The sequence below is a fragment of the Drosophila virilis genome, chromosome 2 (assembly GCF_030788295.1).
Source record: "Drosophila virilis strain 15010-1051.87 chromosome 2, Dvir_AGI_RSII-ME, whole genome shotgun sequence".
NCBI classification, from domain to species: domain Eukaryota; kingdom Metazoa; phylum Arthropoda; class Insecta; order Diptera; family Drosophilidae; genus Drosophila; species Drosophila virilis.
Genome location: NC_091544.1, coordinates 29575181 through 29602606, shown reverse-complemented (window position 1 = coordinate 29602606; position 27426 = coordinate 29575181). Strand labels below are relative to the sequence as shown.

At 36.8% G+C, this 27426-nt stretch overlaps 6 protein-coding genes across 22 annotated transcripts; 4 read left to right on the top strand and 2 right to left on the bottom strand.

Moving 5' to 3' along the window:
- Positions 1-800: 800 nt before the first annotated feature.
- Positions 801-16498, bottom strand: lap (phosphatidylinositol-binding clathrin assembly protein lap). 15 transcript variants are annotated; one of them, XM_015170646.3, is made up of 16 exons: positions 15966-16498; positions 12883-13025; positions 11856-11931; positions 11349-11381; positions 10936-11038; positions 10743-10864; positions 10489-10682; positions 10288-10424; positions 9787-9901; positions 9357-9678; positions 8698-8793; positions 7893-8096; positions 5751-6048; positions 4683-4782; positions 3283-3372; positions 801-2351 (listed from the first exon to the last, which is right to left on the bottom strand). In XM_015170646.3, exons 1-16 carry the CDS (start codon positions 16099-16101, stop codon positions 2160-2162), a joined length of 2361 nt encoding a protein of 786 aa, XP_015026132.1. In that variant the 5' UTR covers positions 16102-16498; the 3' UTR covers positions 801-2159. The 15 variants fall into 15 exon arrangements, with proteins under 15 accessions (XP_015026132.1, XP_015026122.1, XP_015026127.1 ...); XM_015170636.3 differs by having other exon boundaries at positions 9399-9678; XM_015170641.3 differs by having other exon boundaries at positions 9787-9952; positions 15966-16497.
- Positions 16499-16805: 307 nt separating this feature from the next.
- On the top strand, positions 16806-18306 carry Der-2 (Derlin 2). The gene is made up of 4 exons (XM_002056353.4): positions 16806-17142; positions 17227-17583; positions 17661-17824; positions 17916-18306. The coding sequence occupies exons 1-4, from the start codon at positions 17056-17058 to the stop codon at positions 18076-18078; spliced, it is 771 nt and encodes a 256-aa protein (XP_002056389.1). The 5' UTR covers positions 16806-17055; the 3' UTR covers positions 18079-18306.
- Positions 18307-18846: 540 nt separating this feature from the next.
- Positions 18847-20640, top strand: LOC26531177 (uncharacterized). Its single transcript, XM_015170791.3, has 3 exons — positions 18847-18986; positions 19044-19391; positions 19456-20640. The coding sequence occupies exons 1-3, from the start codon at positions 18954-18956 to the stop codon at positions 19801-19803; spliced, it is 729 nt and encodes a 242-aa protein (XP_015026277.1). The 5' UTR covers positions 18847-18953; the 3' UTR covers positions 19804-20640.
- LOC6632328 (V-type proton ATPase subunit F 1) lies at positions 19857-20362 on the bottom strand. Its single transcript, XM_002056352.4, has one exon. It carries the CDS (start codon positions 20360-20362, stop codon positions 19988-19990), a length of 375 nt encoding a protein of 124 aa, XP_002056388.1. The 3' UTR covers positions 19857-19987.
- A 100-nt stretch (positions 20641-20740) lies between the features above and the next one.
- CSN5 (COP9 signalosome subunit 5) lies at positions 20741-22050 on the top strand. 3 transcript variants are annotated; one of them, XM_015170358.3, is made up of 3 exons: positions 20741-21083; positions 21158-21731; positions 21804-22050. In XM_015170358.3, the coding sequence occupies exons 1-3, from the start codon at positions 20823-20825 to the stop codon at positions 21947-21949; spliced, it is 981 nt and encodes a 326-aa protein (XP_015025844.1). In that variant the 5' UTR covers positions 20741-20822; the 3' UTR covers positions 21950-22050. The 3 variants fall into 3 exon arrangements, with proteins under 3 accessions (XP_015025844.1, XP_015025843.1, XP_002056387.1); XM_015170357.3 differs by having other exon boundaries at positions 20742-21083; positions 21158-21728; XM_002056351.4 differs by having other exon boundaries at positions 20743-21083; positions 21158-21734.
- A 1765-nt stretch (positions 22051-23815) lies between these two features.
- On the top strand, positions 23816-26967 carry LOC6632326 (soluble guanylate cyclase 89Da). Its single transcript, XM_002056350.3, has 2 exons — positions 23816-24134; positions 24563-26967. Exon 2 carries the CDS (start codon positions 24585-24587, stop codon positions 26586-26588), a length of 2004 nt encoding a protein of 667 aa, XP_002056386.1. The 5' UTR covers positions 23816-24134; positions 24563-24584; the 3' UTR covers positions 26589-26967.
- The last annotated feature ends 459 nt before the right edge of the window (positions 26968-27426 follow it).

Sequence of the window (27426 nt, the reverse complement as noted above, 5' to 3'; positions counted from 1 at the left end):
TAGGCTTGCGAGCTAATTCCTGTGTTTATTGAAAACACCAACATTTCTTTGGGAATTCTTAGTTTTATCCAGATAGTACATGCTTTGTTCATGTAGATAGTACTCGTAAGAACGTCAGTTTTTTTTTAATTTGGTATCTTATAGACCTAGAGTAAGATTTTCCTTTGAGTAAGGTATAGCTCGAACAGCAGCGTAGAAATATTGTCATAAAACACCTTTTTTAAGTTTGTCGTTTTGTTATAGTTCGTGTAAAATTTAGCTAGATTTATATCGATTTATTCGGATTTTTTGTAGCTATAGCTTTCATGAAAATTCCATGCCTGATTGTTGCCTCTAAATTATTGCATTTATGTGTATATATGTGAGAGAGTTTCCTACTCTACGGCGCCCCGCTGTTTATTTAAAAGTGTTGTCTACCTTTAGGCATAGCACAAATTATTAAAATATAGTTTAGGTACATATTTGTTTTCAATATCTTAAAAATAATCACAAATTCGCAAAGTGGAAATTTTAAAAATAAACACAATTTTTCGATAGACTCATAAAAGATAGTTTATTGGTATGTTGCAGAAACCTTTTATGAGGAAATTTTATATAAAATTTTAAGGCTTAAGTGAGAACATTTGATTTATATTGGCAAAATCAAAACCAATAAAAAAAAAACTTGTTTTAACAATAAATAATTCTGCTTTATGATTTTGCTAGCCAACTATAACGAAATGAATTATCTATATCAAGATAGATGGATTCAGTTTTACGGACCCATTATGCTTAATAAAATTATATTAAAAACAAATCTGTTACAACGTGAATTGTATGCGAAATTTATTTAAACATAGTTCAGCATATTGCTGCCCCTGTGTTATTTACACAATTTATAAATCAACTATATATAGATATATTTGCACTACATCTATATTGGATTTGATTTAGTGTTTCTTTTTTAAATAATAGTGCAGCAAACAATTAAATAAATGGCTAATACAACGCATGCCTTATAACATAATACATATACACACATAAATATATGAATAGTTGATTTCTATTCGTTTTAAATATACGAATGTAATAATGCAACTCCTCACAAATTGAAATAATACTTAACATTTATAAATTGAATTTGGGACCAAATTGAAACTAGCTTGGAATGCTTTACAAATACGAGTTATTTCTTATTTTTTGCATATTTTATACTGCCTTGAAATCAACAAGAATTTTTAACAATAAACAAAATCGTGTGTGAAAATAAAATAGAATAGACTACACATAACAATAGAAAAATAGTTAAGTTTCTTTTTTGTTTTTTGTTTGCAGACGGATCAAAGTATTGCAAAATGTTACGAGGCGCTAACACATTTATCAGATTTGCTCTCACTTAAGCATAATTATAACATAGTTTATAGCTTTATGGCGTCTATAAAAGACTTGATTTCAATATTTATATATCATTTCTGACAGTGTACAATATTTTCAGTATTTAACAGATTCCATTAAACGTGTTTTTTTTTTTTTGTTTACCTTTAGGTTTAGTGATTGGCGTAGGACACAACTACAGGTTTTTGCTTACACTTATTATGAAGGATGTACATACATATACGTAGGTATATTTCACATAGGCTATTTGCTCCTTTTTTTTTAATAATTTGTTGTTGTTTTGTTTCACTTTAGCTAAATATGGAAATATTTGCATACACTTACATAAATAGATGTATACATATAGTCAAACTCATTTTATATTTTGTAGTAATAATATAAATATATATGTATATATATACGTATATGTATATAGCAATTTCATTTATATATTTATATATAAATGTGTGTGTGTTTTTGCTCAACATTATTATAGAATTCTTAACATTTCCTTTTCGTATGAAGCATATTGTAAACATATATAATTTCTTAGTTTTTTCGTGAATTTCATTTTTTCTATAATATCTGCAAATATATATTTATATATATTATATTATGTCTGTGTGTGTGTGTGTGTGTGTGTGTGTGTGTGTGTGTGTGTGTGTGTGTGTGTGTGATTTTGTAATGTTTGCTGGTCTATGAGGTTATAGCGCTTAACATGTGTGTATGTGAGTGTGTGTGTATGTGTGTGTGTGTGTATGTGTGTGTGTGCGCGTGTTTGTGTGAGTGCGTGTTGCGATGGCGCCTTATAACGCCCCAAAAGGATCGAGTGGAACATTTTTATTGCCTCCATTCTGTGTCGTCTGCGTGGGTTGCATAATGCCCGTCGTTGGCCCCGCAGCATTACTGTGCGGCGCGCCCATCATCGTCGGTTGCCCCCCAGTCAAAGGGGCTGCCTGTGCCAGCATATTCGGCTGCTGACCCATCACCGGCATGCCCTATAATAATTAAAATATAGAATTAGTATATTTCAAAATAATACGTCTTTTTTTTTTATTTTATATTCATATCCAAAATTCCAAATCATGCAGGAGTTGGAGGTTTAATTGAACGACTCAAAACATATGCCAAAGGGCTACATCAGATCGGGGGGATAGAGAGAGAGATAGAGAGAGATGTGGGTTAACAAGTAGTTGGCTTTCAGAGATTGGCCGCCGTGAGCTACAAACATACATATATGTAGACATATATGTGTAATATATAATCGGTTTTTTTTTTAACTTCAGACAGGCTGGGTTAGTGAGCTCTACATAGGTATACGATTTCAACATTGTAAAAATAAGGAAAATTAAAATCTCAGTGAAAAAACTCGCTACAATATATAATACTAAAAATTCAAAACTTCAACACCTAATAGAAATTAAAAATCGTAAATTTTCAAAAATGTGTGTATACGAAAATAATAAAATTTATATTTTCTCAACTGATTGGCCAAGAGAGAAAGAGAGAGAGAGTGAGAGAGAGAGAGGGAGATGCCTATAGAAAGGGCAGGTAGTTATATAAGTGGGTACCATAACCGGAAAAATAGAGCACGGAGCAGCCGTTCTTAAAGCTCAGTGCATAGGCAGAAGTCAGCGTAAGTAGACTCGATAGTGATAGTGAAGTAGTAGGCAAAAATCAAAATTAAAATAAAAAATATATATATAACACAAACATAATCAAAAATAAAGTATATATATAACGTTAAAATAAACTGAAAATAAATAATAGCAACTCATAGAACACATTAAGTACAAACATTTATTTTATATTTGATTATGTTTTTATCAAAGTTTGTTTTGTTTTTGTAATACGTTGGATTTGTTGTTTTTCTGTTTGATACATTTGTTTTTGTTTTGTTTTGTTCGTTTGTATCATTCTTTTTCTTACCTGCATATAATTTGGCATTACAGGATAACTAGCATGTATATACGGATGATTGATTGTGATTGGCGCAGGACTTACGGTCATGCCATGTGCCTTTATATACATATTTATACATAAATATATATATATGTGTGTGAATGCATATATATATATATATATATATATATATATATAAATATACATTTAGTGTGTGTGTGTATATATCGAATATATATATATATATATATAACACAAACATACAGACAGCATTAACACAGGCGCATCGTGAGTTTTTGTCAAATTTTTAGGTGGTGTAATTTTATTATATTATTATTGTAATTTTATTTTTGTTATTTTTGATATGTTTCAATATTGCGGTATGCGTTGGATAGTTGAAATATATAAAGCAACATAAAATAAAGAAAAGAAAGTGATAGTTTATATATATGTATGTATATATATATAATGTTTTATTAATACCAAAATAAAGAAGAAAATAAAGGGAAAACGGGATAAATACAATTATGTTTATGCACGTGTACGAGTATTATACGGAATTTGTGAATAATTGGCCTGCATGTATAGGATAGCTGAATCAAGTAGCCGCTTGTTTTGTTTTTGCTTTTTTTTTAATCAGTACCTACACTTAAAAGGTGTGCCAGAACAGTTAGCCCTAGTGCTAGGTGTAGTTATTGTTGTCGCTGTGTGGTTTGTGATGCAGTGTTTAAATGAGAGACCTTAACCAATGTATCATATATGCATTATAATAGAGAGAGAAAAGAAAGGAACGTTAAATAAACTTACAACTTGCAACAACTTGGTTTTACTCCTAGTTCGCTTTATACCAATTCAAGCTGATATGTATATACATATGTATAAAGATAAAAAATGTCCACAACATCTAGATAAATTTATTTGAGGTTAATCTTAGGCGCAAGTCAGAATAATGTCCATACAGATCAAGACAATAAATAAATAAACCAAGTAGCTGTAATTGTTAGGTAAATGCTAGGTGCAATTCGAAAAAAAATATCATGTTCATAAATGATAAATAAATATAACAGAAAAATAAATTAAATAAAATTATAACAATAACGATAAGAGAACTCGTATGTGTTATGGCTTGTGAGCCTAAACTGTTGTTTGACACAATCTTATGAATCTTATCTGGATAAGATATGCTGATATGCTGCTATGTGCAATTGTCTCGAGAATTCTAACATTATTTTTTACTTTTAGGGCACAAATACTCTATCTATGTATATATCGTTTTATAACCCTCATAAATCTGCAGTTTAGTTTATTGTCTCATACAATTGATGTTGTTGTTGTTCTTGTTGTATTTAGTGGAGTTACGTTTGAGTTGAGAGAGAAAGCGAGAGAAAGAGAGAAAGAGTAGAGAGTTAGTTGTGGTCAAAACTCACCATTGGACGATAGCCAGCACCAGTTGTAGCCGCCATTGGTTGTGGTGTCCAATTAGCACCTGGTTTCGCTGTATTTTTGGGTGAATTCCATTGCACGGGTCTATGAGATATAATGTTGTAAGAGAGTAATGGTATATAGAGAGACGAAATCAATGAAACTGTTTGTTTTTGAATTCGATTTTCTAGTTACGTTTCTAAAGGAATTTTCGAATTAATCGAAACCAAATGGACTATGGGACGGGAATTGGTTATGTACACGAATGGAACATGAATAAATATGGTTATGGATATGGATGGTGGTTAGGGTTACGCGCGAATATGGGCAATTCCAGTTAGAAAATTAACAAATATTCCAACTATTTTCCCTTGTCATGATTTCAAGTCAAAAGTTGTGTGTGAATTCTATGTAAAGTACTCGACGTCTCATCTGCCCTTGTAGAAGGTATTATTATTTTGTCACGAAATGTATAATGCTTAGAGGGAGACATCTCCCACAACAGTCCAGTTGTTATCAGTCCTTCTGACCATTTGTCAGCATTTCTATTCGAACTAATCTGCTTACTATTAAAGCGTCCGAAACGATCGATTGAAACTTTGCAACATATAGCTGACAGGATCGGTCGAGAAGTAGGTTCTTGTATGCTTAAATATTCACTATACTCAAACATCTAAAATAGGCAAACATACTCAAGGCTATAAACTCTACAGCCTATCAACAATATACTTATATTCACGTATTTTGCTCTATTTGAAATTCAAGGTGAGTCAACTACTATAAATTTAATCAATTTAATATTCATCCTTTGATGATAAAAGACACGCGTTATTTGCGTTGTATTATTGTATTTGTTTTTTGGGTCTTAAGTTATTCGTCTTTGTAAAAAAAAATATAAACTTCTTGAAGACTTAAAAAAGACTGATTTTTTGAGCTTTGTTTAATGAAAAGTGTCTTGAGATGATATCGTGATGAGTTTCTCAGACTTTTGTCACATACAAACACAAACAAACGCACACACACACATACACACACATTATTTGTTGGTTGGGTTTCTTGACGATTTTACTCACTTTGCACTTGCCGTTTTATTTATATTTAAATTATCAACTAATGACATTAGTGAACTATCCAGATCGCCGGTTATTATCTTGCCAGTGCCAGCTGGTTGTTGTTGTTGTTGCTGCTGTTGTTGTTGTTGTTGTAACAGTTGTTGCTGTGTGCTCTGCTGTTGTTGTTGTTGCAGTGTCAGGGCTGGATTGCTGCTATTGTAGCCCTGATACGCAGCACCTGCGGTGACAACATTTATTTGATTGCTGTTGTTGCTGTTGGCTGTGGCCGGTTTTAGAACATCGCCCAAAGCATCGAAGCCTTTTTTATCGTGTTGTCACACATACATATATGTGTGTATATGATATTTTTTGTTGATGTTGTTGTTGTTGTTGTGAGATATAGCCAGTGCACCGTTTGAGGCAGACATTTACACAAAGAGACATACACAGTTGTGGATTTTTATATGGATAGAGCATATGATAAATGCAAGCCCACAAGAAAATTTAATGAGTTTTGCGATTTGTTTTTCCGTTTTTAAAATTTTGCCCGTTTTTGCAATAGTTTATATATTTATTGTTTGTTTGTTTTTTTTTTTTTTTTATTGCGAACACACATACATAGCAATATGTATAAGAAAAATTGAATTTTTAATGGATTTGTGCCACCAACATTAACATATTGTAAACATGAAACAATATTTTTTTTTTCGTTTTGTTTTTTATGTTACGTACAAAGAACATAAAAAGGAGAAAAGAGAAAAAATATATTGACAAAATAAATGTTGTGAATACTTCTTTTTTTCTGTATTATGTTAAGTGCGTTATCAATGTTTAATTTAAAAATTGTTAATTGTTTTCAATTTAATATAAATGGCATATTACAGAAAGATTTATGCGATAGTGGGAATTGTTAATAAATATGTATATAATTAGTAAAGCAGGTTATAAAGCAGGTAATATAATATACAGGTGCAAATATCAATTGATTATATACTTTAATTAGAAGCGAAAGAGTTAAAAGACTTAGATTTAAGCCTTGAAATCACATTTTACTAGACTAAAAACATTTACAAAACCCAGACTATCCACAGACTTCTTTAAGATATTAACACAACTTTTACTCTTATACCAAGACAAAGTGCTTCACGATATTTTTACTATAACAGACGTCGGTCAGGATCTAAACAAAGCCCATAATATGTTTTTTAGCATTTCAGTTTATATTTCTCTTTTGAATAGTTCTTTGATATTGTTACCTTTGAGCTTCTTCCTTTTCTTTTCAAATTTTTAAACTAAATTCAACTTACACCGAACAACACAATCAAGACACAATCACGCAATTTTTTTTAACATTTAAATGATATTGATAAATAAAATAAATATTCATAATAATATTAATAATATTTACATAAGCAAAACGGAAATAAACTGACAATAAATCAAAATTTACACAAAATAATCGAATACGAGATTTATATGAATACTTAAGCTTTTAAGGATATTTCACTAGTGATATACTCAAGCACTTATGTTGAGTCTTTTACAAATACATTTCAAATGCCAATAAAGCTTTGATTGAACAAATGAATGCATTCAGAAATACCAAGTAATTTTGAATAAATCAAATGAATGCATTCAGAAATAGCATGTTGTTTTGCACAAATGAAATGTATGCATTTAGAAATAATAACTACTTGCAAGTAGTTTGTTGACTTTGAAAGTTGTTGACTTGTTAAGCAAATGTAGCTTAAATATTTGAAAGTTTATCAAAATTACATCAGGTTAACTGAATTAACTTCCGAATATAAAGCAAATAATAAAAATTGCCTGAGTGTAGCAAATGCTTCTGTTCATTCTAAAATGAGTTGAAAATTTCTTCCATTTACAACATTCGGAAATACTTGGTTTGAAATGCATTTGTGCAAGACTCAATAAATGAAGTGAAGACAGACTTTTGTACAGATTATGCGATCTGTAGATGGTTCGTTGGGTGTCTTGAACTGTGGAACTGGACGTGTGTTTGTGTAAGTTTGTGTCAGCAGCACTAAAAGCACAATCAAATGAGGCCAATATTGACAATTGAAACTTTGTACAAAAACAAAGCACGCAACGTAAAATTGGGTTCTGCGTTCTTTGTGTTACATTTTGGTCTCGAAAGTTCACCTGTGGAGAATTGTGGCATCGTGGAAGTTGATAATAAGGCCAGCTCTTGCTGGTGTTGTTGTTGTTGTTGGTATTGTTGCTGCTCTTGGAGCTGTTGCTGTTGTTGCATATAAAAAAAGGCGGCTTGTTGTTGTTGCGGCTGATGTGGCTCCATATAATGAACACTGGGTTGTATATCATCAAAAAAGGGATTTGGCAATACGGCTGACGACGACGTCGTGTGTCATTCAACACAAATATATTTGCAAGGATTTTATTGGGGGTAGCCATAAAGAAAATGAATTAAATTATAATTTTAACTAAATTAAATCGTACGCACAAAATTCAAAAATTGAGTTGAAAAATGTGTAGAATTGAGTTTCACGCATACATCAAAAGTATCATGTGTCTGGAAGCTTAAGACTAGGTTTGATATATGGGTTTGTTGTCTAGCCTTTATGGGGTTTCTGCTCACATTGTGTACAATATAAAAGAAAAACTGTAGACTGTGTTTATTATATAGTTAGTTAGTACAACATGCCAAACTTATTAGCAATTAATATATATATATATATATATGTATATTATAGAATATCGAAGAAAATTACATTTAAGTTCGTTAAAAAGTGCAAGTTAAGAGCACCGCGCCATATATATGAATATAAAAACGAAACTTTAGCCCATCCCCAAAAATTAGAACTTTGTTTTACAAACATTAAGTTGCATTACAATTGTTAATGTATTAATGAGAAAAATTATCTGAATGTTATTTAATTGTTTTATGTTTTGAATGGTTTTTTTTTTTTTTCATTTTTGGAACACTTACCTGCTGGTTCCGTATTACCAAAAACGGACGTAAAATTACTATCGGAAACGAATGCATTTGTAGCAGCAGCGGAGGAAACTGTAGAGCCATTGAAACCTATTTTATGGTGTTTTTTTTAGGGAGGTTGTTGATTGGATTTTCATGTGTGTTTGTGTGTGCGATGTATCGAGTCATGTTTAGCGTTGCAGTTGTTGTTGTTGTTTTAGTTGTTGTAGGTTGTTTTGGTATTTTTTTTTTTTTTTCGTTGGTGTGGAGAAAGAAAACCAGTGATGAAAATGAAGAGCAACAATACATTAGAGAAGAAATTGAAAAATGAATAAATAAAAACTTACAAAATAATATGAAATACATAATATACAAAATAAATATAATTAAGATTTTATGTTATTTATGATGGGGGAAATATATGTGCATCAAAAGATTGTGCTTAAAGACGGCCAGAGAGAAATAGATTGGACGGAGTGCGCGCCTTTTGGATATATAAATTTCTGGGTCTGAGACAGCTACAAGACACAACATGGGTAATACAAATATACATATAGATATAGACTTATACAATAAAAACCAACACTTAAACAACTAACTGGAAAGCACGTAACGAACTAATCTCAATTGAAAATATTAATTAATTAAATCATAAGAAAATCATAGCATGCTACCGTTATTATGCATCCATAAATTACTGGCATTTAGTGCAGCACCTGTTGCTCCGGCGGCAGTTGCCGCATTGCCGCCACTATTGCCACTGGCCTCAAACATGTCAGCGAACGGATTGCCCAACTGCAGCAAATCATCGGATGCCTTTGTGGCATGCGCCTGTGGCGCACCTGCTGCAGCAGCAGCGGGCTGTGCCGACGCGGCACCAAACAGATCAACTATCGGCTGACCAGCCTGTGAGGCTGGCGGTGACGATAGGAATGGATTTGTTAGTGCAGCGCTAGCGCCAGCAGCACCGCTACTGGTGGGCGACGATACCTTGGACTGATGTTGGGCGTGGGATTGGGAAAAACGGGGAAGAATGCAACAAAATAGATTGTTTAGATCACCATCAATTGAAATCAATAAAATGCATTTGGCATTCGCACTCACCTTGTACTGATTCATGGCCGCCTCCTCTTCGGCGAGCACCTGTGCCTTTAGCTGCTCATCAATGCCGTTGCTGGTATCAAATTTACTGGATGCGGCTGCAGTTCCAAATGCCGAACTAGTTGAAGAGAGTGCAGAGACAGCGGATTTAACATTCGTGCGTTGATAGCTGCGCCAACAAATCAAATGCAACCAAAAGCATGTGACAAAATCAAATGCAAAATCATAGAGAGACAAAAGGAGTAAAAGAAAAAATAAATTAATCAAACAGAAGCAGTAAATACATATTCGGAATGCCAAAGACCGAAAAGTCTAGCAAACCGACTCGAACTAAATCGTCTCGTCTATACATACAAATCAACTTTAAATAATCTATCCTACTGCATTACGCAACAAGCTTACAAATCCCTCTGCGAGAGTATACAAAATGAAAAGCTAAACTAAACAGTTAATAAAGTAAGAAACTTATAATAAATAAATAAATAACTAAAAACCGCAACACACCTCGATGATTGTGTAGGCGTATTGGCTGCGGAGACCTTGCGTCCCTCTAACGTAGCCAAATGCTGCTCCAAAGCGTCCAGCAAAGAGCTGGGCGCCTTTGTCAAGTCGGGTATATCGCCCTTGTCAATGCCCACGTTCTGCAATTAAAATAATTGTTTATTTTCAATATATTTATGATGATTATTTATTATATGTACATACCTCAGCAACCTTCAGGAATTCCCCGACACGATCCATGCGCACCAAAAACTTTTTATATAAATCTAGAGCATCGCGTGCATGCTTCTTGTTCATATCGAAGTATTTCTCCAGTAAATTGATAATGCCATCATTATAGCAGGCAAACAGACGAATCAAGTCACGAAACAGCAGCATGAAGCTCATATTGATGACACCTGTTGAAGGTGGATTAAGAATTCAGGAATAAATGTCAGGATATAGTAGATTATACATACCATTAGTCAAATCATTGGACTGGCAATCAAACTCCAGTAGCCCATCCAATTGTGCCTGCAAAACTGGCAAAGTCTTCAAGAGTTTCTCCGCGTTCATATTACGCAACGAGCCCTCCTCTTTACTAAAGACCACAATATATACAAATCCATCATTTAATGGTAATCGTAATATAAATATAGCTTTCCAACTTACCCGCGCTTCACTTTGCAAAAATCGAAAGCCATGGCGCGATAGGAGAGCGATTTCTCATTCAAATACTTGGCATAGCGTCTTATAAACGGCGACATATCATAACCTATTGTACATTATAATTATAGGGTATTATTAGGCAGATTATCGGGAATTAAATAAGACACATTTAATATACGCCAGTCGGACAGTCAATTTCGAGGGCCAAATATAGGTCTAGGGATATGTTGGTTAAATTAAATTAGTTAGTCAAATTTTCTTGTTGTATCTGGAGGAAATGGTTTTTGGTTTTAGTTTACAGCCAAGGCCACAAAAGTTAGTGTACAATATGTGTTTGTTGTTGTTTTTGTTGTTGTTGTTGTTGTTGGTGACCCATTAACCGTAAGGAAAATTCTGTTTTTGAAACAAATACTCACCCATTCTGCCACCCGGAATGCCCATGCCACCATCTGCAGTATAGGTTCATAATTCGCATTTGCATATATTATTTATATGTTTTTTTTATATATGTATTAGGAATGAATTTCAAAGTTATTAATAATTAGATTTATTTTATGTGTTTGTGTGTGTTTGCGTTTGTGTATGTGTAAGCAGCGCAATTTAGTTTAAATTTGAGGCACAATATATTATTGAAATGTTATCATTAGAACGAATACACAAATGAATAAGCCAAACGCAATTCGCAGCATTCACATGTGATTATTCGAATAAAATGAGTGAAAATAGAAAGAGAAGAGAAAAAAGATATGGTAAGCCATGTAATATTCAATTTCAAATATAGTTAAGTAGTTAAATATTGTTTTGTTTGTTGATAGCATGAGTAAATGTTAGAAAGCATCAAATCACGGATGATTATTTGTGTGTCCCTTAAAGGCTCTTCTTTTTTGGTTTGTTTTTTGTTTGTGAAATTCATTCGGTTATACCTTGCACAGTTCCTTTGTCCAGAAAGGAGCTGAGATTGAATGTTGAGTTGCTTGATGCGAGATATTGCATAAAACGCTGCAAAAAGAGAGCAAAACAAGTTTATACTGATTAACAACAAAATTTCAATTATAGCTTGTATTAATAATATATACAAATTAAGGAAAAAATGTATATTCAAGATGCTTTGTTTTTACCGTTTACAATATAGTATTATTTATAAATATTTGCTAGAATTATGACAAGGTTATGAGATCAATGTAGAATTTATTTACGTTGCGCGTTTTGCACATATTTTGAAAATTCCGAATAGAAACCAATTTTAAAAATTTATTAATATGAATGAATGAAATATACATCATTTTGAGATGCAAAATCTGCGTCCAGAGCTCAAATCATCAAAAAAAAAATCCATTAAGCACCAATTAAGTTTTGACAGAGTAATCTCAGTTTGAGGTTTTGAGAGAATGTTTTATATAAATATGGAAAGATTACGTTCCTTTTTAAAATGTTATGGGAATCATATTGAATACACAAAGCACACAAGTCGCTAAGCGCCGACTGAAATCATGTACGCTTTCAAAGGCACTCGAGAAAAGCTGCTGGGAGGGGTCCCAATTTAAAACCATGCCGCAATCGGAAACAAAGAAAGCTTTGCAATTTCGTCGCCAAAAAAAATGGGTAGAAGAGGAAACCAGGCAACACTCAACCAAAATATAAAAATAAAAAAAGATAACATAAAGAACTAAACTGCACGCAAGTTCAAAAAATGAGCAAATCTAACAAAAAATAAATGAAATAAAACAAAATAAAAAAAAATAAAATAAACAAAGCGACAACGAACGTGACCTTTTTATAGTATAAAAGCAACGCCCCACAATTACGGCTGGCGCAAACGAAAAGTGAAATGAATAAAAGTAAAAGTTTTAAGCGCGATACACCCCCTGCTCAAACAGAGAGAAAGAGAGAGAGAGAAAAGGGGGGGGGGAGACATTTAAGGTGTTATTTTGTTCTGGGGGGCATACAAACCTCATTGCCGTATGCCATCAAATGATGTGTAGTTATCAGCGATTTATAGACGACCACCCAGTTGGCGTTCTGTGAGCGTTCGATAAGTAAATTGGCCAAATGGGGTATCGAGACATTCGGTTCGTTTGTGCAGTGCACCAGATCTGCAAGAGAAGCAAAAGAAAATAAGTATATTCAAATAAGTAACAGATAATTCAATTCGCCTAACTACTTTAGGTGAACAATTTTCATAAAATATAGTTTTTGGTACTCTTTTTTCAAAATTTCTGATCTTGCGCCGAGGGACGCGCATACTCTGAAAACATCCGAAATGCGCAGTTGCTATCGATATCAACTTTTTAATTTCAAATATTTGCCTGGCTTAAGCACATTTTCCTTTCTCCCAGCGAACATCTTGCTTGTCGTTTGTGGGCGACCGTTAAAAAGAACTTTCACTGTACTTTAATCCATATGGTGTTATCATCTTGTAGCCGACTTATACGGCCTATTGTTCATTGTTGTTCTTATCGTTCTTATGTTCTGCACATATGACATTTAATGTCGCCCCTAGAGACTCGCAGTGCATTTAAATTGTGATAAGCTTTTATGTCTGGGGCGACATATTGAAATGAAATGCATAAGCTAAATACAATATATGGCAATATACTATATATAATGGATATTATATAAGTATCATCATTTTGTTTCCGACCGCTTGTTATCGACATTTAAAGAGGGGCGTTTGTTTACAGATGGCCCAAGCAGCTGCTTTGAGACCGACTCGCAATGCACTCACTGATTGCTTACACACACACACACGCCACACACACAATATGATTCATTCAATTCAATAATTGATATACGTGCGCATGTGTGTGCATTAATTGAAATATATTAAACCATATGGTAATATCAATATTTACTCGTTTAATTAACGCTTGAAGACAAGTTGCGATTGATTTTCCACAGAAATTATTACAATTTACTCTATTTTTTTATTATATATCTACTCTATAATAGATAATTACAACTTTTTATTAGCCTAGCTAAATAAATAATTATACAATAGCCTAAATTCTATGTAAAAGTAAACGATATATTCGAGTGTTTGTAAATACTCTTTAGGAGCTTGAGATGCTACAGGGTATACAAATTTGAGAGATGACTCATTGACCCAAATCCAATTGATTGGCTTTTTGTCCATGGAAAATAATTTCCTAATTTCCACAAATATTTTGTGTCCACTTTATTTATATACCAAAATTTCATAACATATTTTTATTAACGCTTTAGTGCATGTTACTGCTAGAGGTTATTTTATTCACCATTTAATTTACATTAATTGGAATTCCACAGGAAATCGTGCTAGGCATTTTTTCAGAACCCAATTACCTGCGAAACCCTTGTTTGATGTTCTCCGTTTCTACGAATTTCCAACTGGTTTCCTTCACAGTTTTAGTTTATTTAGTTATTGGCAAATGAAAACGGTTGAAAAGGTAAAGAAGAGAAATGAATCGTATTCTACCTGATATGGCAAAATGTAATCTGAGAACAGGTTTTGTTTTTTTTTTATGTTTCTTTCTCAATTTCTAAATTGTAGCTTATGTTCGTTTTTAATGACCAACTTTTGATTGACTTTAGTTTTAATTACAAACTTCGGACTTGCGTAGTGAATTGTTTATTTTAAAATAAGAAAAGTATGCTGATCAATAATCAGAATCAGTGATCATAGAGATCTGAACCCAGCCATCAAAATGGTAAATCCTTAAGAACAAGAAGCTTCCCATAAAATTTTGTTAGGGATCTGCAAACTTCGCTTCGAGGGCAAAAATTCTGGTGGGGTCAATGTGGCCACTCTTTTGTTTGCAACTGAAGCATGATGCGGGCACACTTGACGCATATGTACATATGTAATGACCGCAAGCTTTAACTTGGTTTATTTTTATTATCATGATGGCAACAACAAACTCACACATACACACAATTATAATCGCATACTAGTAAATCTATGCTCAATATGGGACTGATTCAAGTAATTCCCATACAAATACATATGCATACCAATGAATGCATGTGTGTAAATTATGCTTTATGTACGGTACAAGATATTAACAAAAATTTCTCATGAGTCATTTCGCGCATAAGTTGCAAACGTGCCAAAGCGGCAAACTCAAATAAGAAACAGGTCAAAGCAAACACTGACAACGGCAGCAACAGCAAAAATGTCAAAATCCAATAAGAAGACGCACAAAAGATCACGTTGCTTAGCCAATCAGAAATTCAATATAAAACATAGACGAGCCTAATTTTTGTTGTAGCCTTTATTGTTGTTGTTGTTGTTGTTGTATCCAACTTGTGCATAAATTTAAAAGGCAATGACACCGTTGAAACGGCACATAGCTTAACAACAACAAAAATAATATCAAATGCTGTTACACACACACACACACACACACACACACACACACACACACACACACACAGGCATACTGTCATTGTAAATCTTACACACGTGCAGCCGTGAGAAAGTGACGTAACATTAGAAAGAGAGGCCTACAGCATTGAGAGCGAATGACGAAGCAGCCAAAAGGAAAGACCACAAACAGCAGCTGAGGCGAGGCAGCAGGTGCATTGCAAAAACTATATATATATCGAGTGGGCGTAAATGCGGAGAGCGGAGCGTCTGCTGTTTTTTTTTTTTTACTGCTATGAGTTACTAAGCACAGTTACACATGCACAAAATGATAAAAGTTTACAGTAATTGGAATAGCGACACAGGCATGATAAAAGAAGAAAACCCAGCCCTGGGCCCTAAGACAAACACGCTCACACACACACGCACATATATTATACGTATGTTACGTTAAAAATCACACAAAAATGAACAATAAAAAAAAACTACCGCCAAGCAGGGGGGAAGAGGGCAAAGTGCTTCTCTGTGTAATTCAATGAATGGCAAAATATTTGACAAGACGACAAATTTGTTCATGCATATACCAAGCAAAACTGCGCCAGTTAACCGTTAATTTCCAAACGTTGTTCGCTCTTGTTAGCATATTTAGTCATAGTTTATGTGGTTTTTCTTCGTTTTGCATAGCACTTACAATCCAAATGCTTCTTCTTCGGCCCAATGCATTCTTCAGTTGTGGCCTTGCACACAGATTTGGCCAGTCCTTGGCCAGCAAGGCTGTGACGGGCAGCCAACAGCCTGTCGTTGATTGTTTGACCAGCCATAGTCATGATGAAGCTGTTTTTGTTGTTGTAGTTTTCACTTAATTTACACTAGTTATATTTCCAATCTAATTTGATTATGTGCTGCAAAGAATGGACCAAAAAGCACACACACACACTGTGACACAGGCCAGTACACGCACACACACAGGCACACCTCAGAGGCTGGGAGACGTATTGATATTGATTAGTTGTTGTGGCAAATATTAAACGAAAAAAACACGACTAGCTGGTGCCACACAAAACTATTCATCAGTTGCAGCTACTGCACAATTCGATTTAACGTCGCGTTTAATGCGCTCTTTAACCGGTGCGTAACGCTGTAACGCAATCTTTAATTCTCTATTTTTTTCTTTTTGCCACAAATCGATAATGGCGACCAGCACTTTTGCAGCCGATAAGAATAATGAGCGCTGGTATGTCGATGAATTCTTGTGAGTGAGATATGAGTCCTATCGATATTTGTTATGCGATATTGCTTTACTAGAGGTATTCCTTAATTTGGATGTTAGCTTTATTATCTGTACAAGCTTATGTTGGTTGGTTGGTTGCAACTTTTGTAAGGCAATGTTCTTGTGGCTTTAAATAAAAGTTTATTGAGCTGTATGTCATAATATAGAGTAATATACAAAAATAATGTCGATAGAATATAATCACCAGCTGGAAGGTCACACTCTGTCAGGCTGTGGGTGCGATATACGATATACGATAACATTATTATTTCTATCGCTACAAAGCAGCAAAAATAAAAATTAAAGGAAACAACAATATAATCTGAAAAACCGACTACAGAACCCTCAGCTCGTCGATCTGTCAGTTCCTGAAAGCCACAATCAACCGGGACAGGACACTTAACTGCAGCAGATGTGAACGCTTGCGCTTCCAAAGCGCCAACCACAAAACGCACAACAGCAACTCGTTCAACTACTCCCAAAACAGACCCACCCACAAAACAGCCCAAGGATGAATGCACTGCGTCAGTTCTACATGGATATACCCATAGTCACCCGGGCCTATACCACAGTCTGCGTGCTCACAACGCTTGCGGTGGTTAGTCCTTTGCAAATAATTTGCAGATCGGCGCTGACGTGTACCCTGAATCTGATATTTTTTCTTTTTATCTTTTCTTGCCAGCACTTGGATCTGGTGTCGCCGCTGCAGCTGTACTTTAATCCCACATTGATAGTGCGAAAATTTCAAATTTGGCGTCTGGCCACCACATTCCTATACTTCGGCACCATTGGCATTAGTTTCTTTTTTAATATGGTATTCACATATCGCTACTGCCGCATGCTGGAGGATGGCTCATTCCGCGGTCGCAGCTCCGATTTTGTGATGATGTTCGTATTTGGCGGCGTGCTAATGACCTTCTTTGGCATCTTTGTCAACCTGTTGTTCCTCGGCCAGGCATTTACGTTAATGCTGGTCTATGTGTGGTCCAGGCGAAATCCTATGGTGCCCATGAACTTTTTCGGCGTGCTAAACTTTCAGGCATGTGTTTTAAAAACATTGCAATTTCATTGAATTATTATATAATTTGTATGTATTTTGCTATCTACATGCAACAGGCGCCATATCTGCCGTGGGTGCTGCTATGCTGTTCTATGATTTTGGGCAACACCGTTTGGGTGGACATCATTGGCATGGGCGTTGGCCACATCTACTATGTGTTGGAAGATGTTTATCCGCAGCTGTCCAACGGCTTCCGACTGATCAAGACGCCATATTTTCTGTAAGCTACAAACCGGTTCAGTTTGGGCCTGGTTTGCAGTCTTGACATCTATAGACCAAATCAAAATCTCATTTTTATTTGTATTTTGCAGTAAGAGGATTTTCAACGAGCACATCGAACGCAATTTTCAAGCACCCGCAGAGGATCGTCCCGGAGGCTTTATGTGGGGTGGCGAGGGACAGCCGCTAGAACCAGAGCCAGAGCACAATCAAGCCCAGGATGCAGGGGAGCAACCGCCAGCGGCAGCTCAATAACAAACACAATTATGTGTACCAAGTTGTTGATACATTTTTTATTATGCGCCCTAACAAAGACACGGAATTTGAAAGAGACGACGAAAATGTTAAGTTAAGACTCCTCCGCCACCTTTCACTTGGTGCTTGGTAAGATAAGGTACATATTGAACAAAATATAGCGAGAAAAAGGGGAGAGCTCAGCCATTCAACGGAGCGATGTGGCGTGCAATAGTTAGCCAAAGTTAATTCAAGTGTGTGTATGTATTTATTACTGGTTGATTTTTTGATTCTGTAGCGGCGAGTTCTGTACTCAGTTGTACAATTATTACAATTGGCCTTAAGTTTTCCCTTCTATGTAGATTCAGCACGTGTGATTAATTATATACATATGTGTGTATATATATGTATACAAACATGAAAAAACAATAATAAAAAAAATATGTGGAATTGTAAAGTTGGTGGCGCCATCTGTTGATTTTACTTAGCACCAACAGCCGGCAATTCTGTGCCATATTTCGTTGTCGTCTGCCATAAATGTATGAACATAAATTTGTTAGCATCACGCACGTATGTTGTCAGAGAATGTGGCCAAGTCTGGCAGCGCCGCGCTACATGAATATGGCTATAAGAATCGGTTTGTTTTGAATTTATTAACAATAGAAACTGGAAATAAACAATTATATTTCACTTTATATTTCTATTAAATTGAAATTTAATTTAATATCTAACTGGCAAAGTTTTGCCAGATATTGTAATTAGCTGACAACACGGATCTGGCAACTACCTAGCCAGATGTTGCCATACAAAACTGTCTGCGTTCACGATTAAGTCTGGCAGCACTGTCCAAGCGCGTGCGGGCATACATTCATTGCCAGATAACAAGCCTAACAAAAATGGAGTCTCGAAATAATGAATTTCTGAATTGGGTAATTTCACAATTGTTTTTAATGAAATTGTTCTTAACCATATAAAGTACACTCCAGGAGACAAGCGAAACCAAACGTCCGCGCAGGATACGAAAAATCGAACGGGAGTGGTTACCAAACGATGTCCGGTTGCTAATTCACCTGGTTGAGCAGCGCAAAGTCTTGTGGGATCTCAGCAAATCGAACCACAAAGATAGCAAGTTGCGGGAGAACACATTTCAATCTATTGCCAAAACTCTGGATCGCACAACGCCCGACTGCAAGGCCAAGTGGGATAATCTGCGTAACCAATACAGAAGCTACCAGGCCAAGGCGAATCATAACATTGAAGTCAAATGGCAATACTTTGAATCATTAAGTTTTCTGCAAAAAGTCTGCGAGCCTCGCAAGTCCAAAGCCAATTCGGTGGGTTAGCACACGTATATCAATAATACTTTATAGAACTCTTTTTTTTTTAATGAAATTCCAGATAAACCTGGCTTCGAATAACATCAATGATACAATATCTATCAATCGTCCGCTTTCACAGAGCCATATGCATTTCATGGATGATTTGGACACCTGCTCCAGTTCGTTTTCCACGTCCACGCATGGAGTTAAGACTAAAGAGGAGCTGAACAAATCGCCGGAGTTGAATGATCGAAGCAAATCGGATAAAACGGATTCTCCGCCCGAGACAAATCATAATCATAATTCCCCCCAAATTTTTGGCGATTTTGTGGCAGATCAAATGCGCCAGCTTAAACCACAAATAGCTGATCAACTGAAGAGAAATATTTTGAAACTAGTTGTCGAAGCCTTAGATAAAAATAAATAAATGTATGCCTTAAATATAAGTTAAAATAATATGTCCAGATATAAGATTCGGTATTTTAAGTTTTTATAATATTCACTTGTGCTTTAATACTTTCAACATACAATTTACAAGATTAAACACTGTGGTTAAAGGTATTGGAAAACATTGAACAATTTTAAATATATGTAGCGCAACATTTTATAATTCAGCGCACCAAATCCTCGGGATTGAACATGCCTCGTGCACGTCGTAAAATAGAGTCCTTACTGGCATCGTAGGGATGATCCTTTGATGGGATTTCAAGAACTGCTGGCACTGGCGAAGTGTGTGCATCGATTATGTGACGAATGAGTTCAGCATATGTTTGATTTATCAAGATGATGTCGATGTCATCGCGTTTTAAGAAACGCTTAAAGCAATCTTCGATTTCGCTCACGGCGGTATTTTTATCAACGACCATAAAGTTTGGATGACGATTTTTATTGATTTCACCAATACCACCAAGAAGAAATCCCACACAAGTGTCCTCGTCTCCAATAACAGAGATTAATTTTCCTTTGATTGCCGAATGCAAAGCCATTGTACTTCTGTTACGTTTAATTTGGTGTTACGTTTAATCAGTGTTTTTGTCTTACACCAAGCAAAATGTCAGCTGACGAAAGTCACGAGACCACAATATAAAAACACACAAAATCGCCTTAACAGATAGAAGTACACTATCAAATGCCCTTACAGAATTATGGCTCACGCATGCATATATTTATGTAGGTATAAAGAATTGTAAAGCTCGTAATTTATAAGTTCGGTGCAACTATATTTCACATTGATTAGTAAGTGGTGTATACGAAAGTAATTTGAGCTGTTAACGCAAAAGGAATTATCGATAACTGACGCAAATATGAACGGTGTTAACGCATAAAGGCGTCTGTTAATGCGGCACAGCGTTGCCACATGAACGGTGCACTCTTTTGAGTACAATAGCAGCAACATAAAGAATTGTCGAGCCGGAAAAATAGCAGCAGCACAAAATAAACTATAAAATGGATGTTGATGCTGCACAAAAGAAATGGGAGCTGGAAAATAATATACAAACGTTGCCCAGCTGCGATGATATTTTTCGTTATGATGCCGAACAACAGCGCCAGATAATCGACGCCAAGCCCTGGGAGAAAGATCCACATTACTTTAAGGACATTAAAATATCAGCTCTCGCGCTGCTCAAGATGGTCATGCACGCTCGCTCCGGTGGCACATTGGAGATTATGGGTCTAATGTTGGGCAAGGTGGAGGACAACACAATGGTAATTAAAATATTTACCAGTTTCGAATGTTCAATTGTCTTGACTGTTACAGCATGAAATAAATTTAATTGCAGATTGTGATGGACGCATTTGCGCTGCCCGTTGAGGGCACTGAGACGCGCGTTAATGCCCAGGCACAGGCATATGAGTACATGACCGCCTATATGGAGGCAGCCAAAGAAGTTGGACGGTTGGAGCATGCCGTTGGCTGGTATCACAGCCATCCAGGCTATGGCTGCTGGTTGTCGGGCATCGATGTGTCCACCCAGATGCTCAATCAGACCTATCAGGAGCCATTCGTAGCCATTGTTGTGGATCCGGTGCGCACCGTCTCCGCTGGCAAGGTATGCCTCGGTGCATTCCGCACATATCCAAAAGGCTACAAGCCACCAAATGAGGAGCCATCCGAATATCAAACGATACCGCTTAACAAAATTGAGGATTTTGGAGTTCATTGCAAGCAATACTATCCACTGGAAATAAGCTATTTTAAGTCGGATTTGGATCGCAAACTGCTCGATTCACTGTGGAACAAGTATTGGGTCAATACGTTGGGCAGCTCCGGTCTCCTAACCAATACCGAGTACACGACCGGCCAAATCATGGACTTGTCTGAGAAGCTGGAGCAAAGTGAAAACTTTTTAGGTCGCGGTACATACACTTGGTTCTTTTCAATTTGTTCATTTGTATTTTATAATTAACAATTTGCTTTACACACAGGCACCGATGTCAATGAGAAGCGATCCGAGGATAAACTGTCCAAGGCAACGCGCGACTGCAGCCGCTCCACAATTGAGCTCATACACGGCCTGATGGCACAAATTGTCAAGGACAAGCTCTTCAACAAAGTGGGCCTGGGCAAATAGGCTGGACTGAAAGCTTAGACTTTTGTAATTGTCAGAAATGACATTGTATTCATATAAATATATAATATAAATCTCCAATTGGGGGCATTTTCCATGATAAATGCAGCCTTATTTGCCACATCATGATTTGTATGTTGTCTGTATCAATGTAGGCGTGGGCGTGGCAGTTGTCCCACCGCCAACATGAATCCTAGTAACCGCATAAGCCACAAGTGAAATATTAACGTTCCGAATTGTTTGCCGAATCGATGCCATCCAGCGGGGAGCGAGGTAATAGGGGGGGCTCCTAATTAAGTGCGCTGTCACGCGCCAGGCCCTGTGTGTGTATTTGTGTATGTATGCATGTATGTGTTATCTACGTGGCAGCTAATATAAATAACGTCCTTAACGCTTTACCGTTGTCATCAACTGTCAACATTTGTTTTTGTGCTCCGCATAAATTCCACTTGTAAAAGTGTTTTGTGATTTGTTTTGTGGTGCTTTTTCAAAGAATTCTTTAAACGAATATATGTATGTGAATATATGTATGTGCATGCAGTTATAATGTTATGTCGCTTGGAAAAAGCAATTTACAATTTTAGCGAATAACTGAGAATGTGTAATGTCCAAATTCTATCTTCTATTTAAATCATCCATAACCCTATTAAAATAAATGTTCATCTCGGGAATTTAACATTTTTTGAAATTGTTTATAACTTTCAATGTCTTGATGCCGAAGCGTTACCATATTACTTAAAATGTTAAGGAGTTGGGCTTTTTGTATATATAACAGGAATAGGCTTAACCGTTTCGCGCCATTTTATTTATAGTGCTGGTAAACATACAACAAAACTGCATCCACAATATCGTTATTTTCTCAACTTCAAGCTTCCAAAAAGGTTGCATATCTCCGATCTTTAGAAATTTTAGTTTGTTATGCTGCAATGTAGTCGCAAGCACAGGCAGTGGAAAGCCGAGCAGCCGACTGGAAATCATGCAACATGTGAAAGAGACAGAGCATGTGCCAGCTACCAAAGACGCTGATTAAACAGAGTTGCCATATCTTCCGCAAATGCAACAGGTTATCGCTGCTAATTGACAATTTTTAATAACCTTAAAAAAATAATAATAAAAAAATAGTTAGCACATTTGTACAATAGAATAAATGATATAACTAACTTCCATAATTCATGTATATATTGTATTTAAAAGGGAGACAGAGAGAGAAGATTAACCCTATTCATTATAGCTGATAAATTGTTTAACTATGTGCTATATATATGCAACAGGCAGCATTTAGACAGCCTCGAGGTGATTAGGTGTACATATGCTTGTCTGCCCCTCTTCTCTGTCAGCCTGTGTGCCCGATCTTCGATGCTATAGAAACTAGAGAATTCGCATTGGAATGCAATTTATCGTATATTGACTTCTAGGCAAAGTCGTAGAGGACATCTCAAAGGTTTTGAAAGACAAATTTTTGTATGTAGTTCCATGTCACCTGTACGCAGGATATAAACTTTCGTCACTTTGGAATGTTTAAATGCCAAAGGAACACCCCACCCAACGGACCTCAACCCCTTAACGAAATATTGAAGAGATAAGAATGCAAAGAACGCATTATGTGCGTGTGAGCTATTGTTATTAAAGCCATAAAATCGAGGAAGGATACTTCATTGTGGATACTTTATCGACTAAGTAAGCGTCAATTGGCATCAACGAGGAGCAATGACATGTAATGAAACATTGTCAACGACCAGTCGAGTGAGTCAAGGGAGTGGGTGTCGCTGCTGACAGCCGAAGAAAGGCCCGAAAGGGTTACGAGTGGGTCGAGCGAACGGTACGAAATGCTCACCAGGCATCTGGCTATAAAAGTCCTGGCCAGCGAAGGCAGGCGGTTCATTCGCAGGACGCAAACGCACGCAGTACGACGCACAATTATTTGGCAAAAAAAAAAAAAGGAAGAGAAAAAAATCACAAAAGCAACAACGAAAACATCCTCGGGCAAAGAAGCCGGTCGCATGGAAAAGAGAAGCCTGTGAAAATTAAATTAAGGATTTCAGGCTACATTTTGTTCAGGCCATAAATAAATAATGCCACTGGGAAATGAGCGGAAAACTACAAGCCATTAAAAAGTGAGAGGGCTCAGAATTTTAAACTTATATAAAGCGCACACCTGTTGCTCCTTTAAAGCAGAACAGAACATTAAGTAAGTGAACATGTGTGTAAATTAAATAGAAAATTAATTTTAGCTTAAGCTTAAACAATCGAGATGTTCATAAAATGACAAAAAATCTTAAATTTAATTATTTCAAAATACTACAGTTTTAAGAATAAATTTCCTTCGACTTCAATAACTGATAACCAACTAAATATATGTTATAGTTGTCCGATTCTTATACACTGTTCACAAAGTGAAATCGAGCATATTAATTTGTGCATTTCTTTCCCTCGAACAAGAATTTCGAAGAACCTAAATTTACAATGCGAACAGAGTATTGCACAGTCGGATATGCCGGCATGCTTTGCGAGCTTTTACAGCAATTATAAACAATTAATATACACTTAAATTATAGCATCTTCGTTTTGTTTTCCCAAAGGGATTAAAGACTAAAATTCCATATATCATTTTTTAAGGCACAATAAAATCTGCTGAATCATGTATGGAATGTTGTATGAGAGTGTGCAGCACTATGTGCAGAAGGAGTACGGCATGGAGGTTTGGAAGAAGGTTTGTCGCATTGTTGACTGCAAGCACAATACCTTTAAAACGCATCAGATATATCCGGACAAGCTGATGCCGGATATTGCCGCAGCGCTTTCCGCCTGTACGGGCGAGTCCTTTGACTTTTGCATGAACTTCTTTGGCAAATGTTTCGTGCGCTTCTTCAGTAACTTTGGCTATGACAAGATGATACGCTCGACGGGTCGCTATTTTTGCGATTTCCTGCAGTCCATTGACAACATTCATCTGATCATGCGCTTCACATACCCGAAGATGAAGTCGCCGAGCATGCAGCTGACCAGCATGGACGACAGTGGAGCGATTATATTATATCGTAGTGGACGTACGGGCATGTCGAAGTACCTAATTGGCCAGATGACAGAGGTGGCCAGGGAGTTCTATGGGCTGGAGATCAAGGCCTATGTGGTCGAGAGCCAGAATGATATTTCCGGCGGCACCGCGGGACCCATTAAGCTGACAGATGGTCCTCTCACGGTTATAGTCAAATATCGGCTGGACTTTGATAATCGCGAGTATATGGCGAAGCGTGTCAATACTGCGGCGCATCCGTCACAGCTGAAGATGCCCACAGTCAATTTGAATGTGTTCCTGGAGCTGTTTCCCTTTACCTTTGTGCTCAATCATGAAATGAAAATAACGCATGCGGGCGAGAAAATTGTCGAGACCTGGATCATGCATAATCCAGGCGCCAATCCTAAGGCGTTTATCGGCACGCACATCATGGATCTCTTTTACTGTCGTCGGCCCAAGGACACCACCATCAACTGGGACACCTTGATACAGATGCGCGCGGTCCTCTTTGAGTTTGAGCTCATACGCACTGGCCATAATCGGGCTGCTTATGATGCTGTGATCAACATGGACTTTGAGAACTATGATGACATGCTGCTCAACGAGGCCCAGAATGTGGCGTTGGCCAAGGCCAAGGAATTAACTGAGAAGAATGCAGATAATCCGGATGAGGAGCCCAGCGAGGAGGAAATCGATCCGGCGACAGGCGAACGTCGTGCTTCACAGGGCCTGCGCTCTATTCTGCTCAAGGGTCAGATGTTCTATATCAAGGATGTCGACTCGTTGATCTTTCTGTGCAGCCCCTTGATCGAGAATCTGGACGAGCTGCATGGCATCGGCCTGTACCTGAATGATCTCAATCCACATGGCCTGAGCCGCGAGCTGGTCATGGCAGGCTGGCAGCATTGTTCCAAGCTAGAAATGATGTTCGAGAAGGAGGAGCAACGATCCGATGAGCTGGAAAAGTCCTTGGAGTTGGCCGATTCCTGGAAGCGCCAAGGAGATGATCTACTTTATTCCATGATACCACGACCCATTGCGGAACGTATGCGCATGGGTCATGAGCACGTCTGCCAGAGCTTTGAAGAAGTCTCCGTCATTTTCATGGAGGTCATGAATATCTACGACAGCGGCTCAACCAATGTACAGGAAGCCATGCAGGCTGTCAACGCCTTAAACAAGGTGTTCTCTGCGCTGGACGAGGAGATCATATCGCCATTTGTCTATAAGGTAGAAACCGTGGGCATGGTCTATATGGCAGTGTCTGGAGCGCCGGATATCAATCCTCTGCATGCCGAACACGCCTGCGACTTGGCAATGCGAGTCATCAAGAAGGTGAAGTCGCTACATTTGCCAGATGTGGCTATTCGCGTGGGCATCAACTCTGGTCCAGTGGTGGCGGGGGTGGTGGGTCTAAAGGTGCCACGGTACTGCCTCTTCGGGGATACTGTGAACACGGCCTCACGCATGGAGAGCAGCTGCGATCCGTGGAAGATTCAATTGTCCACCTATACGGCCGAGAAAGTGCGAGATGTAGGCTATAAGGTTGAGTCACGCGGTACAGTTCAGGTCAAAGGTAAAGGTGAAATGGAAACCTACTGGCTGCTTGGAGGTCCACAAGATTGAAGTTTTGAAATATTCTCATTATTATATGCTATTGTAATCCTCTATTATGTATGCACACTTGTAGTCTTCAAAGATACGAAATAATCAGCACACTGCTTACACTTTTCTTAGTCACTCGTGAGTTTTCTGAATTGCATTAAAATTGAATTTTCGTCTTTTGTGCTGTGTTTTTTAAATTTAGTTAGGAGTTAAGTATAACAAACTATTCAAGTTGCTTTAAGATAGTGATGCCTGGTCCATTGTTTTTGTACTCTGTAAGCTCATCTAGCGAAGGTTGCCAGAGTTTTTGAAGCTTTGATTCCTAGTGTTATACTTTTATATAAGGAAAACTATCTCAAGGTATATTTGAGCTACTTAATTATGCTTTCCTATTGTACTCTGTTTTTCCTGTTAAAAGAAGGGTAAATTAGACTTGAAGACTTAAAGAAATAAAATCCACATTGCTTTGCTACTTTGTAAACTCATCTAGCGGAGGCTGCCAGATTGTTCGAAGTTTGGATTCCTAGTGTTATACTTTTATGTTTTATTAAGATGGTTTCCTATTGGACTCTGTATTTCCTGTTCAAAGAAGGGTAAAAAAGACTTTAATAATTTTAAAGAAATACGTACGTAATATTAGCTTTTACAAATTTCTTTTTTTACTGATTCCACAAACTGGTTGTCAGCCTCCGCACAGCCCGCTTATGATGCTTTGATGAACTCGATTGCTATCATTATGTGCCATAAAACGTAATGGCTCGACGTCCGTGTTCGTAACGTAGCGGCAACGCACTGTCGCCGAACCGTACTCCCAGACATGCTGTACCCATCCGAATATCATTTTTAATAACTTTTATGA

What these genes read in the sequence shown, in the direction of transcription:
- CSN5 (XM_002056351.4), top strand. Translation starts at nt 20,823, where the DNA reads ATGGATGTTGATGCTGCACAAAAGAAATGGGAGCTGGAAAATAATATA. An exon ending in AGGTGGAGGACAACACAATG is followed by an intron (nt 21,084 to 21,157) that starts GTAATTAAAATA and finishes ATTTAATTGCAG; the next exon opens with ATTGTGATGGACGCATTTGC. An exon ending in TGAAAACTTTTTAGGTCGCG is followed by an intron (nt 21,735 to 21,803) that starts GTACATACACTT and finishes CTTTACACACAG; the next exon opens with GCACCGATGTCAATGAGAAG.
- LOC26531177 (XM_015170791.3), top strand. Translation starts at nt 18,954, where the DNA reads ATGGAGTCTCGAAATAATGAATTTCTGAATTGG. An exon ending in ATAATGAATTTCTGAATTGG is followed by an intron (nt 18,987 to 19,043) that starts GTAATTTCACAA and finishes AGTACACTCCAG; the next exon opens with GAGACAAGCGAAACCAAACG. An exon ending in GCAAGTCCAAAGCCAATTCG is followed by an intron (nt 19,392 to 19,455) that starts GTGGGTTAGCAC and finishes ATGAAATTCCAG; the next exon opens with ATAAACCTGGCTTCGAATAA.
- LOC6632326 (XM_002056350.3), top strand. Translation starts at nt 24,585, where the DNA reads ATGTATGGAATGTTGTATGAGAGTGTGCAGCACTATGTGCAGAAGGAG.
- lap (XM_015170641.3), bottom strand. Translation starts at nt 16,101, where the DNA reads ATGACTATGGCTGGTCAAACAATCAACGACAGGCTGTTGGCTGCCCGT. An exon ending in GGACAAAGGAACTGTGCAAG is followed by an intron (nt 11,382 to 11,855) that starts GTATAACCGAAT and finishes CCTATACTGCAG; the next exon opens with ATGGTGGCATGGGCATTCCG. An exon ending in TAATGCCAAATTATATGCAG is followed by an intron (nt 2,352 to 3,282) that starts GTAAGAAAAAGA and finishes TAATTATTATAG; the next exon opens with GGCATGCCGGTGATGGGTCA.
- LOC6632328 (XM_002056352.4), bottom strand. Translation starts at nt 20,362, where the DNA reads ATGGCTTTGCATTCGGCAATCAAAGGAAAATTAATCTCTGTTATTGGA.
- Der-2 (XM_002056353.4), top strand. Translation starts at nt 17,056, where the DNA reads ATGAATGCACTGCGTCAGTTCTACATGGATATACCCATAGTCACCCGG. An exon ending in TGCTCACAACGCTTGCGGTG is followed by an intron (nt 17,143 to 17,226) that starts GTTAGTCCTTTG and finishes TTTTCTTGCCAG; the next exon opens with CACTTGGATCTGGTGTCGCC. An exon ending in TCGGCGTGCTAAACTTTCAG is followed by an intron (nt 17,584 to 17,660) that starts GCATGTGTTTTA and finishes TACATGCAACAG; the next exon opens with GCGCCATATCTGCCGTGGGT.